Here is a 19,383-nt window from a genome sequence, read left to right as displayed (position 1 = left end):
CAGATTAAAATGCATGCTCCGTGGCTCTACAGTCACCAACAGACATCAGACACTTGGAGACCCCATTTCACACTACTGTTTCAGAAAGTATTTCACTCTACAAATGTCTCCGCGGTTCTCTCACCTGTGCTGCTGCAATGAGCACTAAAAAAAAAAAAAAAAAAAAGAGCTCTTTCAGGGTTTTGGGCGCTAGAAACATAGCCGTAAGATCCCCTCATCGCCCCACATTGCCCTGAGAGCGAACACCCAAGGAAGGATGTACTGACTGCAGGACAACCCCCACCACAAAACAACACCAGATATAGAAGAAGCAGGGTACCTTTTAAAAAATAGTATGCTGTTTATTAGAGTCCATAGAGTCCAACACAGGGTCATTCTGGAATTAACATTTCCGATGACTTTGGTATAACAATAATAATTAGACTAAATATATTATGGCAGATCGCTTACAAAACGATAACGTAAAACGCATAGATCCGTGGCTTCAGCAAAGACGCGTGGACCTGGCTGAAAGTGATCCTCGCCTTTTACATATAGTTTCCACGTGCTGGAGCAACGCACAAGAATATCTATTTATATATATATAAATATAATTTAATACTTACTTGATGTGCGTGCGGTGTGTGCGGGACAGGATTTGGGGGTGCCTGCGTGTGGCCTCTGCTTGTTCAAATTCCAGGTAAATTGCATTATTTACAAATTTGTTTAAATCAACAACAATGAATAAAAATTACATACGGACAAGAAGAATTTAGTTTGCACAAAACGTGGGAGAAACTTCATATTTAGCGACTTTGCCTCTTTCCGTCAGTTCGCGGTTTTCAAACAACTAACTTCTGGTTTAGTTGGAAATGAATATTGCTTCACATTTTGTTATGAGCCCCCTTCCCCAACAGCACCCAGCTGGAAAGGCGTGCTCGCAGAGGGCTGTTTGTGATGGTCCCGTGCCGCCCTCTGGGAAAATACAAAATCGTGTAAACCAGGGTGCTGGCAGGTCCACAGCACTTCGAATTGTCACTCCTTTCAACAAGGTACCTAAGGCGGATGTTGGAGGGCGGGTCCTTCTCTGCCCCTCTGCTACCCAGTGAGGAGGCCACATTGTGCTAGGATTGAGAGGTGGGTGGAGGAAGTTAGGGGCTACCAAACAAATGCAAGAAGGTCGGAAGTGACGTTTTCTTCCGCGTTTGGACCACACATTCCTGGTGCGTTCCTGTTCAGCCGCTTTGGTTGAAAATGGCGTTTTCAAGTAAAAACACGTCCCTTAATTCATCTGGTGTTGAGCTCGGCTAAGGGGCCGCCTGGGGCAGAAGTTTCTTCCCGGGAGAGGTGGGTGCCGCAGTACTTAGTAATTCAAATAAAAATTCTCTCCGCGAGATTTACATGGTATTTCGGCCGGTGGTGGCGGAGAGTGTGGGAGCTTCAGGGAAGGGGGGGAGGGTGTTAGTAGCCTAAGTTTGTTTACATTTAGAGCCGAGCATAGGTATAAAACTCACCAGTCTCGAGTGTTCCTTGAGTGGCCACCAGTTGGAGGCCCCTGGGGTGAAATGCTCAGGGTCCGGAGGCTTCACGGATACACATTGTGGCACCTATAAGAAGCGGTGGACGGACGTGGTGGGCGAGTGGGTTAAGGGTGGGCGGTGGCGGATATGCGGTCTCTTCACCGGCTGCGACTTGTGCTGATAAAATGAGTTTTCACATTACGGCCATAGAGATACACCTGCTCTCGTGCGCTTCTCCACACATCACAATCACTGCACTGTACTTCCCAAGACGCGCCTGCAAGGATCACACCCAGTTTTCACTATGTACAACGGAATCCAACAATCCCACAGTCGTTGCTCCACCCAGTTTGCAGAGTGGCCAGCAACTCAGACATGACTTTTGTCAGATTATTTCTAATGTATTTTGTTCTTTTTTGCATCGTGTCCACAAACGTGTCATTACTTCAAATAAGGAAAAGGCTCCTTTTATATAAAATCGACAAAAACACCAACATCGCTGGGTAGATAAGAAAATGGAATACTGTATTTGATTTAGAAAGTTCTTTTTACATATAGATAAACACGCAAGTTAAGGGAACAATAGCCAGCCCCTGAGGGAGCTTAGCGGGGGGCCATAAGCTGCTATAAGATTCTCAGCAGAGCCTTTGCATAAAATGACTACAGCTGCACACCTAAGCTCTCGAGAGCCTGGGGGTCTCCGGGCCCCCCGAGGGCGGACAGTCAGGTTTGTCTGGGAGCGGTAAGTGCGGGAGAGAGCGCAGGGTGGGGAGAGTGAAGAGATAGGGAAGTGAGACAAAGAGAGAGAGAAGGGGAGGAGAGAGACGGAGGGAGATAGCGAGGGAAACAAAAGAGAAACGAGTAAGAAAACACAGAAAGAAAGCAGAAACCCACGGGCGGAGAAACTGAACGAGAGGGGTTGCGTTGAGATACAGAGAAAGAAATAAAAAAGGGAGATGAGCGGGAGAGGTAGCGACAGAGAGAGAAAAAAACGGGGTCACGAGAAAAGAACGAGTATAAGCGCGAAATTTTAGGAAAGTGTGAAGGACAGAACGTAATAGACAGAGGTGCAGAGGGCAGAGACCTCGAGCCAGGTGGAGAGGGTGAAACAGAGAGGGAGAGATGAAGGAGAGAGTCGAGAGGAGACAAGAGCTGGGGGATAAATAATGGAGGTAGTTCGGAGATGAAGTGAGAGGGAAATTGGGCGAGAGAATGAAAGTTAAGCAAGAAGAAATGCGAGGAACACTGACAGTGAGGATTGGAGAACGAGAGGAAAGGAAAGACAGTGGGGAGAGAAAAGAGACAGAGGTGAGAGGCGGGGAGAGGATGCTTGTGTGAGAGACACAGGAGAGACTGGGGACGTGTAAAAAATAGAAATACAGCAGGTGTAACAGGAAGAGATCATTAACTAAATAGAACATTTTGTGGGAGAGAAAAAAAGTTAGAAAGTGAGACCGAGAGGGGTGGAGGTAAGGATGAGACACTGACGGCTAGGTATGTGGGGTGAGAGAAGAGAGTGAATGAGAGAAACTGGCGAGGCTATGGAGAGTAGAAAGAATGTGGGAGGGTAAGGAGAGAAAAATGAAAGTGTGAGAGCAAACACAATGAAACATGGCGCATAGAGGCAAGGTAAAAAGAGGGGGGGGGGGCGACAATAAACAAAGGGGTCCTCAGATCCATTTACAAGCATTTCTACACATATATTACAAGCTGGGAAAATGACCGCAATCATTTCAGATATACATAATTCATATAAAATTTTGAAATAAAAATAAAAATCTGTTTACAGCCATAAACTTTTCTTTTTCCACATTGACCAGTACCCACACAGGCAGTGACAGAAGTGTAGATAAAAGGTGCTTACGAAGAAAATGATTGTCTGCGGAACAAAAAAAAAAAAACTGAGGATTGCATCTTGGCTGACCATCACTTGGACTAAACAGAGAAGAAAGGGAAACCCAACAAAAAAAGGCGACAGAAGGTGTCTGACTTCCCTCTCCGAGGAGTTTCTGGTGCGGGGTCGGAACGGAGTTGGGCAGAGAATGTTTCCCAGATATCGAGTTTGAATCATCATGCAAGCGGGTCAGCGTCCGTGGAAGGCGCGGGGGGTCGCGTCCGTGAAGAGTGCAAGTTGTCACGTTCCCCCCTCTGCGAGCCCAAGTTCAGGTCCATTGCTTTCTCCGAGTCCGTGTTCCTGATGCCTTGGTGAAGTCTGTCTGGGCCGGGCCCTGATCATACCTCGCACTCGGACTCGTCGCTGGAGGTGACCGAGAGGATGGACGTGCCCGTGTCCGCTCGCTCGGCCAGGCTGGACACGCTGGTGGTGGGGCTGGCGGCCGCCGTGGAGGGGGATTCGGCCGAGCTGTGCGTCGGGCAGCCGGGGTCTGCCAGGGAGCGCAGGCCGCTCTGTCCTATCGCCTGGTGCTGTAGCCTGGAGCCGGGCAATGTCAGAGAAGGGGAGAGACAAGACGGGCAAGGTCAGATTGTCAGCAAAGAAGAGCACGAAAAACTTAGCACAACAAACAAATCAGTGAGCTCAACACAGAGATAACATTAACTACCGCCACCTCACAGAGTAAATATAGTGCGGCGGGGAGAAAAAACCAACAATGTCCAGTTATGCTCCTGTCATCCCCCAAAGCAAAACAGTTGCAACCGAGAGTCTCTCAACACACTCCAGAGTTACCACCACCGCCTTAAGACACGCAAAAGAATGGCACGACAATACCACCTCGAACCTACAGCCTCCACACATACTCTGGGCCGGAACCATTCCAGACTAAAAATCTCAAACACACTCTACCAGTTACCACCTCAGCCGCAACAAGGCCCGGGAAAAACTCTAACTCAGAGCCATCCAAACTATCGTGCCCAAACCATACACCTAAAAAAAACCAAAAAAAAAACAGCAAATCCAACCAAAACTCTCACAATAAATACTAGTGGGTATTATCGCAGCCACAAACACCACGCCACGGCAAGACACTTACACTGCCCCACACACAAACATCAAAACAAAAATGCCATTACATCCAACTAAGACTTATAATTAATACTAGCGGGTATCATCGCAGCCACAAACACACCGCACCACTGCAAGCCACTTTTAGTGTCCCCGAAACACTCACACAATATCAACATAAGTAGCCAACACATTCAACTAAGACTTACACTAAATACTAGCGGGTATTACCGCAGCCACAAACGCAACACGCCACGGCAAGCCACATACAGTGACCCCCACAAACTAGCAATTACTATTGCTGCCAATAAGAATAAAACAAAACCGACCATGGAAGCGTGTAAAATCAAGGTGTGCCCTGGCCTAGAAGTTACTAAAACATCGAGCAAACACATCAAAACAAAGCACTGCAACAACTCCAGCTGAGCTTCATAGACACCGCAGAATAAACAAAGAACGGCAAGTTCGGCAACATCTCCAAATGAGACTCTCCCAGCACCTTCTGACACTAACCCAGGCCAAAAATGCATCACAGCAACTCCCCTAAGGAGAACTACCCCAGATCTTAAATCATGGATCTTGTACCTTATTTACCACCACCAACACACACACACCAAAAATAAATAACCGCAACGTCTCACGCCAGGTTTTTCACACAGTTTACCACCTAGTGGCACTGCCTCCACAACCGCTAATAGATGGTCCGGTATTACTAGTAGTGTCAACAGCCACAATCCATGGAGAGTTGTTGTGCAAAACGCACATCACCCCCAGAGCAGTGAATTGTTCACCCGCTCCAGGCTGTTGTGGAGGAGGGCCACCAAATCACCCAGGTGTATGATTCCATGGCTGTTTTAACAGAGAGAGACAGAGTGTATGTATGTGGGAGTATATATATATATATATATATATATATATATATAAATAAAAAATCATCCATGGAATCATACACCTGGGTGATTTGGAGGCTCTCCTCCACAACAGCCTGGGGTGGGTTACATTTTATATATATATATATATATATATATATATATATATATATATATATATATATATATATATATATATATATATATATTGCGGATGTTGTTTGGTCAATAGTCCCTCAAAAGAAAGGCTTCTGAGATTTTACTTAATCGTGCTCTCAGCCTGCACTTGCGAGAAGGCCGATTTTAAAAGGGCGATGTTGTCCTGACTGTGAGCCCACCACTATCTCTGCCAATAGCAGGGAAGAGCAGTGAGCTGGCATTACCGTTGGATGTGGCAACATCATTCGACTGAGGTCCCGCCACCACAGGCGACAATACTGCTTGTATTACCCCGGTAGCAACATCCACAAGATACCCCAACTACCATCTGGAGCGAACAAGGACAACTGATTAGCACTTGTGGTAATACTGGGGGAGATGTAAGCTGTCCCCACAGCCAGCAGTTAGGTGGCACAACCGAAAGACAGAGACTGCGCCCAAGGATAGTGAAAAAGCTGGCGAGCTCGGAGGCCCCACCAGCGGGACCAGAGCGGGCACCCCCCGCGGCCACGAGTGATCTGGTGTTGCCTGTTTGACTTTACGCTGCTCCGTCCCTTGCACAGCTCGTCACTGCCTGAGATGACCTCGGCCTGTCCCTCTCCACTCAATAGCGCCGGCTGCGGCGCTGTCTCCCCTGCACCCCTTCTCAAGGCAAGCTGGCTAAACTTCTCTCAGCAGCCCCTACGAGCCGTGAGCCCCCCGGCACCCCCGGCGCGGGCCTTACCGGGGTTGTGTACATGCAATAATTGCAGCAGTGCCCCCATGTCTGCTTACAGACGGGATTACTGGGCCCACCAGGTGGACACCGTGTTGACATCTCACACTGAGCACGTACAAGCAGCAAACAACGTGCATGCAAACGCCGAAGCTGCCAGATGCTTGAAACAAACACACAGAAGACAAGCTACCACAACAGTCAGAATAAAACCAAAAAATATACAACCCTTTCTACAGGCTTAGCGAAACATTTACAGTCAAGCGCATGCAAACAGTGTCTTATTTCCGCCTAAAATTATACACGGTCATGTCTACAAATCAAAGACCACAAGCATTGATAGTGGGGGGAAATAACTTTCTAAAAGAATAAGCATTGTATGTTTAAAACACACTTTACAAGAAACAGCACTGAACACACTTATGTAAGTTATAACGGAGTGTAAAGGGCACCGACAGACTTCCCGCCTCAGTCCTTATGACTTGCTGCAGACTGTCTCCGGACTTCGAAAAAGAATCCAATTTAGGCCGAAAGAACTAGAAGTCCACATTTAAAGAATGTGACCCATTCATTTCCCGCTTTCTTTCTTGGAGCAAGATTTGCCTTGTGCCGTGGCATGGGAGCTATATTATACATGCGAATATGTGTGGATGTATATGCAAAATACCCACACCTATACGTACATTTATAAACTCAATATCAGGCGTAAGGTTGTGCTTAATGCATATATAAAAATAGATATTAAAATTGACAATGATTGGTATTGTTTTAGAAATGAATAAAGCGTGTTATTTAAACTCACCGGCAATCTTTTACGACTACGCGGTTTGTCAATGTTTGGGAATTAATTTGCCAAACAATGGGACTGCTTTTGTTTACACCCATGCTGTGCTAATTAAATAGAAAACGTTGTAGGTGAAATCACCTTAAATGCTGCCTTTGTCTGAGCAGGGAAGGGACCGAAATACACGCCAAAAACGGGGAAACTTATTTTGGAATCTGTGTGTAAAACGTGTCACATGCATAATTGCTTCACATGCAAGTGTTTTTAATTATCTGTAATTATTTAAGCAGCTTTATACAAAAGCAGCCCATCCACTGCAAAGTATATCTTTGAAGAAAATGTAAGATACTGCAGCATATTGCTCTGTCCTACAATGGGGAGGTTGCAACTTTAGAGTCACAAATCACAGCCTAGAGGAATAGCTGCAGCGCAAAGCTTTACAAAACCACACCGTAGGTTCAACTACTCAAATCTCGAAAATGAAGTTGGAAGAATAACAAAGCTGTTGGGCGGTTATATGCATTTTTTAAATTTATAATTTCACTTGGAATTTATACATGTGCTCGGAGGAATTTTGTGTAAACTTCTGCAACTTTCTCTTCGAGTTTTATGGCTGGGAGTGGACGCCTCGGGTGGATAAATGCTGCACAATTAGCCGATTGAGTTTAATTCGGAATACATCCTTCCGGAGGCACTAAGCAGAGATAGTGTGCTCTATTTAGGTGTGAGTGTGAGATTCAATTGCACACATCAACATCATCCATGCTAGCATCTGGGAGCACACGCCACGCAAAGGGGGGATCATGTCCACAAGACGTGGTGGGAGGAAATGACAATTTAAAAAGTATAGAGAAAACCAGCAGATAACTTTGAGCGCGTTTTGCAGAAATAAGGGGGCTTCTCCTCCCTAAGCACGGAAGGAAGCATTGCATGCTACTATTTCTCCTGGGTGGCCATGGCACAGGGGCATATTTCTACGAGACTGAGTGCGCTCTGTGCGCATTGCTGCTCCGGTCTGAACCCCACTCTCACCCCCGGTGGTGGTGGTGCCTCCCAGCTCCCCTGCTGTCCCCCGCCCCCTCTGGAAGAGTTTTCCCGAACACATACCTGTTCTTGGCCGCCGCCGCCCTGTCCCGCTGCCGTCGGTTCTTGAACCAGTTGCCCACCTGCGTGGGGGTGAGGCCGGTGGCCTGCGCCAGCTCCCGCTTCTTGCTGGGGTTGGGGTAGGGGTCCTGCAGGTACCACTCCCGCAGGAGGCTGCGCGTCCGCTCCTTGAAGCAGTGCGTCTTCTGCTCGCCGTCCCAGATGGTGCGCGGCAGCGGGAACTTCTTGCGCACCCGGTACTTGTCCACGGGCCCCAGCGGCCGGCCGCGCAGCTTCTCCGCCTCCTGGTAGTGCGCCTCCAGCCACATGGCTTGCAGCTTGCCGTGCGACTCCTTGGTGAACTTGTGGTTCTCCAGGATGTGGTAGAGGTCGCGGAAGCTGCCCGTGTGGAAGGCCACCACGGCGCGGGCGCGCAGGATGGACTCGTGCTTGTTGATGGCTTCGCATGCCCCGGGCGCCACCGGCAGCGACCACAGGAAGCGGCCCAGCCGCTCGATGTCCCCAGTCTCCTCCAGCGTCTCGCAAACGCTGGCCACCTGCTCGGGCGAGAAGTTTAGGGTGGGCAACTGGAACATGGACAGCTCTTCCGGGGCCCGGGAGCCGCCGCCGCCGCCGCCTCCGCCACCTCCTCCACCTCCACTGCCGCCTCCTGCCAGGAGCAGCGAGGAGCGGTCCGGGAAGTTTGGCAAAAAGAAATGGGTAGGATAGAGCTCTAAAGGGGACCTGAAAACCATGGGAATGACCTGAGAGAGGTGCAATGACCAGGGAGAAAAAACACACAATGCAACACACACACAAAAAGCAGCAACTGTGGGACAGGCGAGATTTCAGTGATTCAAGGGCAATCGCCTAATGACAACAGCCTCATGATATCTCCCCTAAATCCGCCGTGAGTGCAGCATTGAAACATTTTGTTTCGCTTTTCTATTGGTCTTCCCGGTGTCGTTGTGGGGTTGCCATGGCTGCGCTGCCAATCACTGTCAAGCGTGCCAATCATAGCCTCGTACGTAAGAGGCTGTTACCACTCGGCCCTCGGCACAGGGGGAGGGAAGAGGCTAAGAGGAGGAGGCGGAGGATGCTGTGTTTTTTGTATGTTTTATTTTATCTGTGGCTGGCACTGGGCTCCCCCTGCACCCAGGGATGGCGGAGCGCGGAAGAGCTGTGCACGCACTCTTTTTTGAATGGGATGAGCAATTAGAGGGTGGAATATTATTGTGATCCTAACGAGGCTCGTTAGAGCTAAGGAGCTCCAGGGAAGTGGGGGGTCTGTGGTGCTGTGTGTAGGTGGGGGGTAGATAAATGGGCAAAACTGGAATATACACGCCGGGATAAAAGCCCCCTGGCTGAGGCAGTTTACACATGACTTGCACGTAGTTTCACTTCATTCTGCCCATCTGAGCACTAATAGTGTCGAGGAAGAAAGGAGAGATGAGATCATTTGGAACCTGCCTCCCGGAGCCGGCGACCCCGGTGTCTGCGTGTGCGCTGCAGACCCCGGGGTGGGAGAGGGCACCACTCTGCCCCTGCTGGGAGCTCACAGACGCCCCAGGACTCTGCACTGGACGCCCGCCTAGGACACCCCTCCCCGCTGTTTGGTTTAACCCGTTGGTGTCCCGCGCCGCCCATGCCTTTTTTGGCCACCAGTGGGGCTGACATTGTTGATCTTAAGGTGATGTCTCTTTCCAGCTCTGTCAATTGGCCGTGTGTCTGTTAGCGCCAGCCCTCGGTGCACATATCCCTCTCCCTGCACTCCGGTCTTCGCTTCTAGTTCTGCGTAGAGTCGCACTTTTAGTTTGTTTTAGCCGCTGCTGCTGAAGTTGTTTTCATTGCGTACATGCAACCAGCCACAGCGCCTCTGTGTTTGACGGCTCAGGTTATAGAACCGGTCTTCGATGTCTCTATATGGGACAAAGGCTTTTTTAAGCACGCATGTAGTTCCATATAGGTGACGTGTGTCCATGTCACACACCGAACGTCCTCTATAAACACCCCCGCACACCATCTCCATCACACACAGAACACACCACAAACATAGGCACGTATGCCTCTCCCCCACACATACAGGGCACACGCACTCACGAAAACATGCACACACAAGCACACACACTCATGCACGCATGCACACACAGGGCCTCACGCACACATCCACACAGACACACACAGGGCCACACGCACTTACGAAAACATGAACACACAGGCACACAGGGCCTCACGCACGCATACACACAGACACACACAGGGCCACACGCATTCACGCCCACAAGCACACAGAATCTTACACTCATACACACACACAGAAACATACAAAAAACAGCCACATGCTGGCACACACAGGTTCCCAGAAATACGCACATATCGACACAGCAACAACCCAGACACACACATCTACCCCCAAATCACACACACGCACGCACATACAAAAACTTACACACAGAAATGCAGGCAAAGGCAGGCCAACAGGCACACAAGCCCCTCACACTAATACCCGCATAAACACAAAGAGACAAACAAACGTACCTACACACACAAATACTCCCCAGATAGGCCACACCCATACAAATAGACAGACTCACACACATACACACATACACGTGTTCCCTACACAATCTGACTGCCCGCTTGACTTAGCTGCCATGCAACTATTTTTTGCCAGGAGCTATGTCGCTTGTAAGTAGACTTAATCACCAGCTCGAGCCGGCAGTCCTTTGTCGGGTTTCTGTGGCTGTGGGGGTGTGATGTGCAGAGATTTGCACGGGTCAGGAGCGCCTTTCCAGCCGCACTTTGTATATTTAGAGGGGACTTTTCCTGGTGTTAAAAAGTGTATATTTTGAATGGAGTCACACACAGTAGCAAACAATGCCAGCATTGTGGGTGCATGTACAACGCGTATTGAAACGCAGCGTCCAGACTCCAACTAATCTGCCCTCAATAAAGCTGAAATAATTATCCTAAGCCGCCTTCCTAGTAGAAGAAAAAAAATCATTGAGGAATTCAAAAACTTGAAAAAAAGATCTGTTCTGCATTCCGATGCAGATCGGGAGGCAGCGCACGGAGCCCGAATTACCTCCCAGCGTCAATGGGGACAGAAAGGCGATATTACATTTAAAATGCGAAAACATGGCGTGACTTGGCCCTCGCGAGGGTAAAAATAACCGCTCTCGGTGGCGGGTGTTCGCGAGCCAGGCTCCTAAACTGTTGGCGATCCTTTCAGAGGGCGCTGCTCGTGAAATAATCCCAAGTGGCAGCTGAATGGGTGCAGTGGGAAGGCCCAGTGGACTGGAAGAATCTCACTGTATTACACATTCATCGCATTTCCACTAAACTGCCATCAGCGCAGCTACATGTCTTCCTTGTGGGGGGCGGAGGGTGGAAGGGGAGGGCAGAGAATAACATTGCATCTTGACTTTCCAGTTTACTCTTCTTTGGGTTTGAGTTACGTTTGTTTGCCTGGGCGGCGAGCTCTCGTTTTACCCCGTGCCCGGCATGCTCGGATGCTCGGGTGCAATGTGAAGGTCAGTGTGTGGTGAAGGTGTGTGGGGGAGGAGTACTAATAGAGATTTGTAGATTGGAGCCAATCGCCAGCGAATGCTCGCGTTTCCGGGACACGGGAGATAAGTTAGCACTCGACGGTTCCAGAATAGTTAATATTCTAGGATACGTAATGAAATGGCTCCACTTGGGACTCCATTTGTGATTTGTGTCCTAATACAACATGCCCATCTCAAAAAGTTGGTTTGTTTGTGTGGAAGGCTGTGTTTAGATAATTTTGTGCTGGCCTCCAGTGTAGTGAGTGCACGTAAGACCCTTCAAGAGGTGTCCTTGGGTGTACCCCGCTGTCTCACCCAGGCGCCCGCGCTGTGCTCTTGCGCGCATCACACAGAAATGGCTCGCTGGCGAAGACGCGCAGTTAAAAGCAGCCTGTTGGAAGGCAGTCAGTGCCTTTCTGTGCATTTCTAGATCTCACGTGTGAGCTGTCAGTAATTCATGCCGGGAGGGTGCAGCTTGCAGTCAGTACTTGTAGGCTGCGGGAGAGGCAGCCCTTCCCGAGCCTCTTAGGGGCACAGCCTCCTGTCCTGAAGTGCGCGGGCGGGGGCTGCGGAGCTGACTCTATCTTTGTGCGCCAAAGCTGGGGTGGGGATGGGTTCTGCCGGAGGCAGCTGATGGGTGTGGACCCGGTAGGCCCCGGGACTGGGCCGACAGGGAGAGCCGGGGGTTAGAGCGGTGGCAAGGCAAGCAGTCACAGCCGGCAGAGGAGGAATCAAGAGGCGGACGGCCAAGCCCTGCCACTGGACCTGACAGATCCTGGCTTCACGCGCAGGGCCCCGATCGCACGCCAGCTTCTGGTATCATCGCTCAGCAGTTTTAAGGTGGGGAGTGAGGGGTGGGGGCATGCCGTCGGAGTGTGCCAGTTTTTAACGTTTACAAATTCGCCATGTCCATTTCCTAATCAACTGCCACGCTGTGTCTTACGGTTTATACTCCTATTGGATTGTTCAAGAGTCACAGTCGGGCAGTGCCCACGGTCAGAAGGAAAACCGAAGCAAGGGCCCCAATGCAGACGTGGAAAACGTTCCCCCACTGAATCCCGTGTGACTATCAGGCCCGGCCATATGTGTTGCAGTAGAGGCCCACGCATTCCTGGGCCTCAGCTCCATTGCACCTGCTGCACTCTTGTTACCAAGGCTTCCAGGAGGCCCGAGGAGCCTCTGCCAAGCGTACTTAGTGACCAGGAGTGTCTCGCATGCGTGAGTACAAGCACGTGCACGTGCGCATGTTTGTGAGTGATGGTGATTCTTGTGTGCGCGCGCGAATGTGCCTGTGCGGACGACTTGTAATATTATTACTGTTGATTTTACAGTTTCTGTGTAGAATGAATATATCCCCCTACATTGTGGTATCCCCTTTTGTGAAGCTATCTGTCCTAATGCTGAATTGAGAACTGAAGTCTCCTGAAACCGGTTGTATTCACCACCTAACAAGCTTCAAAATAGATGTCATCTTTCTTGAAGCGAGTTGGGCAAAGCACACAGTGGAAAGCAGCGGCTGCGCGCACTGCGGTGTGCTTCTCGCTGCTTCGAAGCACCCCACAAGCCCACTGTAAAGTTTGCCACAAGGTCGGCACACCTGAAAACATTTAGCTTTATATGAGAAATGACCTGTTAATGTTTTTTCAGTGCCTCCAACGTACCAGTGGACTCAAGCACGCTTGTGATAAATTCGTGAAATAAGGTAGGACATTTAATGTATTCATCTATTCAAAATAAGTATAGAACGCTTAAACTCGTAGTTTCAAAGCGCTGATTGGCACATTGGTGAAATGTTTGTGGCGAATCCCTGCAAATTGATAGTTATACAACGTTTTTTGTAAAATGCTGTATTTTGTTATTGATCCCTGGCTCGCCAAACAAAGTAGTCCATGCATGGTAACTCTAGGCACTGGAATTAAAACGGTTTGCTTAATGCAACTAATAATAAATCTGCCCGAGAGCCCCTCTATTACAACAAATAGACCAGACGCTCGTTGTTCCTGTCCAGGCGTTGGGGCAGGCATGTTTACAGTGTCCAGGACACAAGCAGCCCCCAACCCCCCAAATATATCCTACACATTTTGACCTAATAACGGATGTGAAAATAATTGAGCTAGCCATGTCAATGCGAGCCTACATTTAAACACCTTGCAGCTGCGCGGATTTCAACAAAATGTCGCGTGAAATCGACGAAAAGGGGACAAGTGAGTCAGCAACGCCGGCCTCCCCTCAGGAATGTAAATGAAATATTAAACGATAATCCCGATTAATTGGAAATTGAGGGCTGGCTCCGCAGATAAGCAGGAGCCGTAGAAATAAATACCATCCCTCCGAAGTTAATGCCGCAATTGAGGAAAAGTGACGAAGGTAGCGCATTTAATGGCAACGCGAGCTGACATAGTAACAACACGCAGCAGCAGTCGGATGACTGGCGTGTCATTAAGGCATCACGCTGCTTTTAATAATTCTGTCAGAAGCGCAGAAAAAAACGTCTCAGAGTTTTCTTTTTTAGCATATTGAACCTGTAAAAACATAATTACGTTTATGGGGCAGGACAGGCAGGCACGACAAGCGCAGTCGAGTGAAAATGTTCTTGGAAAAAAAGCAAGCAGGGCTTCGGGGGAAATGTTTCCAAAGACTGTTCTCGAACCGGCGACCAATGGCGAGCCGACTGTAAACAACCCCAAAGTTGCTTCAACTTTATCCGCGGCGAAAAAAAGTTCCTGGTGTGGTGGAAAATGTGAATATGTTATGAGCCGCTTTTAGTGACCCTCATTAAGCAGGCTTCCTGCTAAGGGGGCCCGGTGGCACGAGAAAGCGGCCCCATCAGAGCATTTGCACGCCTTGTTAGCCGGGCTAATGACGCCTCGCCACACACTGGGGGCACAGGCCCCTCAGTGCAGTTTACCTCACGTCAACTCGTTACTTCTAATGATGCGCGCCACAAGTGGGGCCTGCCTGGGAGGGAGCCCGCAAAGCGCCCGGGGTGAGCTGCAATGTGAAGGCAGCCCCCCTCCAAGCCAGGCCACCACCAGAGATCCCCGCAGCCACCTTTGTGCCAGAGGTGGGCACATTTTATTGCACCTTATGTCAACAAGGAGTGTTTCTTTCCGCATGCTGTGTGCAGGACGTATGGGTCGACTCAAGGCGCCCTTTCCAAAAGGGTGCCCTCCGCTTTAGTATCCACCTAGGGTACACCTTGGTGCAATGTGGAACAATCTGCTTCCCTGAGGGCAGCATTTGAATATCAATGTGTATTTCCTCATCATGAGGTACACAAATTACAAAATATGTTTCCGGCTACACAGGGGTTCTTTTCCAACCGCGAGGAGAAACAAGAAAAGTAGACGCAAGGCCAGGGGCAGTACAGCTGATGGCTAAATGGCACGGAGGGTTCTCCGGGCGCAGACCCTGCTCCCACAAACATGGAGGCCACACCCCATATTCACAGACAGGTGCGTTGGACTGGCGGGACCACACAATTATTATTAAAAAGCAGAGCAGGCCGTTTAATCCCACAGTCTACGGCTCGCGGCCTTTGCTCCGTTCTGTGCACTGATTCCACTGAGCCTTGCGGGTAGAGCAGAGAACCACCGCTGCTGAGCAAACGCCGACCGTCCCCGCGCAGCCCGCCACTTAAATCCATACTTTCATTGATCTTCCAGAAAGGACACTTGCCCAAATCCACGCACATCATAAAAATGACACACAGCAGCTATTATCCATTAACTTCGCAACTGTGATTTTTCGGGACAATAGTTTTTGATAGCTATGTTTGAACCCTGAACAGTGACTTCATCATTGTATTATCGTATTTTCCCAATGACAAAGCCAAGCCAAATAAGGGAATAAGGAAGATCTATCTATCTATCTATCTATCTATCTATCTATCTATCTATCTATCTATCTATCTATCTATCTATCTATCTTTATTCTAGATATATGTTTTGAATATATATAACTATATATATATATATATATATATATATATAAATATATATATATATATATATATATATATATATATATATATATATATATATATATGATACATGTAATATTCCGCAGTCCTCTTGTTAGTGAAAGGATTTTTTTCTTAATGGAAAACAACATAAACACAAATTAACACACGTGAACGCGCACAGCTACAGTTTAGATTGTGTAGTCCTGAAACGTAAACACATAGATATAGACAGGCGAGATAGATCTCTCTGTCTCTCTCCCTCTAGATACACAGAAATATATACGACGTATACAAACAACCGAAGAAAACTGGAAAACACAGACGCCAGATTCAATGTGTTTAATATGTGCAGTGTGCATCTGGTGCTAGATAAAATATTTTCTGGATTTAGAAATAATGTGGTATCCACATCCGATAAATAATTTTCTGACTGGTTGAATGTAATTACGTTATACTGGGGATTATTTACGTTATTCCACACTTTAAACACTTAACGATTGTCATTCAAATGACATATTTAATTATTATTCATCTAGCTATTTCTCGATGTAAGAATACATATAATAACTACTTTGTATTATGACGCGTATTTATTATGTATATTCACGCACACTTACAAATACATAGGGACATGTGTGTTTGTGTCTGCGCGAGTGTGGTCCGAATCCCTTATTTTTTTTCTTTTTAAAAAGCATTACAAAATAATTTGCGCGCGAAAATTTAATCCATGTTATGTTTTTGTATGTTTTATATTTATTAATAATTATTTGACATCTCCGTTGGTTTTGTTTCCTGTATATTTGTGTGCACCTCTGCATGTTGCATGTTTTAAGTATACCGTATATGTTTATGCGTGTGTGTTTGCGAAAGTATAAAATGCACCAGTAGGTGGTGCGCGATACATTTATTGTGCTAGTGAGTGAGGCGAGGCTACGGTGCTGGAAGGGCAAAGGAACACTCTTGTGATGTTATCCCGTCTCTCTCTCATTTAGGATATTGATGGTATTTTACGTCTTTATCCTCTCACCAAATTTGTATATTAATTCTAAGACGTGACGGCTTTAGGCATATAAACAGAATTAATTAAGATCCTTATTTCGAAAGTGTAGGGAATTCTTTTTTAAGACGTATTTTCACCAAAGTTTTAGGCATAATGAAGTTAAAAAAACACTTTATCCTTAATCAAAAGGTTAGAATGGTAGCGCTTGCTAATCAAAGTACAAACGAGGGTGATTTGACATACGGAAAACATTTTAATCATTTTCTGTACATTGTTTAGGCTGTTCTCGTCACATTCTTGGTATTCCAGCACTTTCCGCGTGACGCAAAAGATTTCACGCAGAGTGCGGTCAAGACCTTCCCGGGCAGTTGAACGTGCGTGCGTAAACGTGTGCCACGTTTGCGTCAAAGTGCGCGTGAGTTCTCGAGAGGCCGATGGCGCGTGAATGTGACTCGGAGCTGGAGACATATTAGCAGCCTCTGGTCTTCCAGACATTGTTTGGAATCGTGCTGCACGCAACTAAAACAACTAAACTCGGTCATTTTATTTTGATGGCTTTTTTAGATTGTTTGTTCATCTCATTGTTATGCTTTTGAATAAACAGGGTTCTAATTGCTTCTACGGCAGCAGCGTTCACCTTTAACTCTAGGCTGTGGTGTGCTGTTTCAGCTCCGAGAGTGAGTGCACAAAGGCAAGAGATTAGTCCTAGTCAAGAGCTAAATAATGATTGCTGGGTAATCAGAAAGATCTGTCAGTCTACCCTCCTATTTATCCATACACTCATTCATCTGGCCATGCATCCCCCAACACATCCATCGCTCATTTCATGCATCCATCTATACACCCATCCATCCACCCAGCCATCAATCCATCCACTCCACACTCTCGCATCATCCATTCAATCATGTATTCATCCATCTTCCTGTCTGTTCATCCATCCATCTATGCATTTCCATTGTTTTTTATTATTATAACAACGAGTTCTTATATTTCTCATATTCTTTGTAAGGACCCATTAAGAGACGAGTTGAACTAGTATTTTGAATTTAAAATTCAGGTAAAAATGCAAACGAAAAAATACGCTTAGCAGATAAAAATGGAAATAATCAGGAAGGGTGTTTAAAGCGCGTGCAGCCAAGTTATGTTGGCATGATGTGTCACAAGCTCCACTTGAAATGCTTCACCTACGAGGCCTGGGCCCCGCAGTTTCAGCGGGAACTGTTCCCCTAGGTCTGAAATGCTTCTACCTGCTGGCACATGCCATGCTGGGATATCCGAATAAAATATCAGGAAAAAGAAGTGGAACACGATCTTTTTTTTTATATGGGAAAATAATTCAGCAAGGATGCGTTTAAATGGACGGCGTGTTCAACCTGGTCTTGGAATGGTTTTCGCCGTTGCTTCATGTTTTCCATGAGTATTCGTGGTAGTGTGCGGTTCAAAATAGGGCATTACATGGGATTTTTTAGTCCATTGGCTCGATTCATGTTGCTTGCACAATATTTTATGCCGGCCGACACACGATGCTTCAGGAGCTATCCGTCAATGTACCACACCTCCGTCTGTAGTCTGCATGTCAGTATCTCCACTTTCCCACCTTCAACATTCCTCTAGGGATTCTGCAAGAAACGCCTGTTGGCTTCAGGTGTCCCCTCTCCATCACTACAGCGGGTGCCTTGGCACCAGCACTATCTAACAGGGCTGCTTTAAAAAGGCACAGCAATATCCCGTGGACCTTGAGAGAAGATTACCCTGTCCCCTCAGAGACAAGTCACACAGCTCACATGTGGGTCTACACCAGGTCTCCATTCTCCATCGGTGCAGCGGGTTCTTCGGCACCGGCACTCTCTACTCTCGAACCGGGATGTTTAGGAAATCCCCTTTACACAGCAATTTCCTGCGGACCTTGAGCAAAGAGTGCCCTCTCCTCTCAGAGATATTTCGCAGAGCTCACATATGGGTCTACACTAGGTCCTGTCTTTTACATGTCAACTTCTATAAGGAAATGGCAATTGTATTTTTTAAAATCTATCGTTATTTCACTAGGTAATGCAAAAAACCCATGTCAGATGAAACATTCAGTAATATCGTAGAAAAACATAGGGCTGATGACGTGCAAAATTGCAGGAGGAGCTGTGGCCCGGTTGCTAGAGCCGCTGACTTTGGAACTGGGGAACCAGATTCTTCTCCAGTCTTGGGATCACGAGGAGGAAAGACAGAGCTCAAAATGGCTTCTGCCTTAATAACAACGATCTCCCTCAATATCGACCCATCTGTGACGTCACAGTCCTCGTGGTAGTCTTCTTGCCCTCTTTTTTTTATTGATTTTCATCATATACGAACAAAACACACTAACATACAGCAACACTTGCCTGCAGCGGCACATAGCTGTCATATCTAAGAGATACAAACATGCGTTTTTCATTATCAATACATCTGGGCTTTCCTGCATACTGTTAGGTATGTGCTACTCCCAAAGCTACAATGAGGGTAGAGTGGCCCCTTCTTGTCCCAAGAGATAATTTGTGAGAGGGGCCCAGATATCCTTTAGTCGAGACGCTATGGGCAGTTCCTCAGCGTAAGTCTCCATTATATCCCTACAATATGAGAGATCCGTCAGCCACTTTGCACGTGTAGGGTATGAGCGTTTTCCCTAGTGGATAGCTACCAGTCTCTTTGCCAACAAAAGCGCTACCGCTACCAATCGACGCCCCTGCTGTTGGATCGATTTCAGCAGCCCCAGTAGACACACCTGGATTGAGCATTGTGTGAAGTCTGCTGTCAAAGTGCACAGGTCAGC

At 47.6% G+C, this 19,383-nt stretch overlaps 1 protein-coding gene and 1 long non-coding RNA gene across 4 annotated transcripts in view; one reads left to right on the top strand and one right to left on the bottom strand.

Annotated features, from left to right (window-relative positions):
* Window positions 1-307: 307 nt before the first annotated feature.
* On the bottom strand, window positions 308-9,000 carry SIX3 (SIX homeobox 3). The gene is made up of 2 exons (XM_069234009.1): window positions 8,096-9,000; window positions 308-3,930 (listed from the first exon to the last, which is right to left on the bottom strand). The coding sequence occupies exons 1-2, from the start codon at window positions 8,824-8,826 to the stop codon at window positions 3,732-3,734; spliced, it is 930 nt and encodes a 309-aa protein (XP_069090110.1). The 5' UTR covers window positions 8,827-9,000; the 3' UTR covers window positions 308-3,731.
* A 3,227-nt stretch (window positions 9,001-12,227) lies between these two features.
* Window positions 12,228-19,383, top strand: part of LOC138295610 (uncharacterized) — a 268,864-nt gene continuing 261,708 nt past the window's right edge. For 2 of the 3 annotated variants that reach the window (XR_011203640.1, XR_011203641.1), the window contains exons 1-2: window positions 12,228-12,459; window positions 13,267-13,321. This is a non-coding gene — a long non-coding RNA (uncharacterized lncRNA). The remainder of the gene's footprint in view (window positions 12,460-13,266; window positions 13,322-19,383) is intronic. The other variant, XR_011203642.1, reaches the window with a different exon arrangement.

The sequence above is a fragment of the Pleurodeles waltl genome, chromosome 5 (genome assembly GCF_031143425.1).
Source record: "Pleurodeles waltl isolate 20211129_DDA chromosome 5, aPleWal1.hap1.20221129, whole genome shotgun sequence".
Classification (NCBI taxonomy): Eukaryota; Metazoa; Chordata; class Amphibia; order Caudata; family Salamandridae; genus Pleurodeles; species Pleurodeles waltl.
The sequence above is the reverse complement of the archived record's forward strand: the minus strand, read 5'-3'. Positions and strand labels throughout refer to the sequence as shown.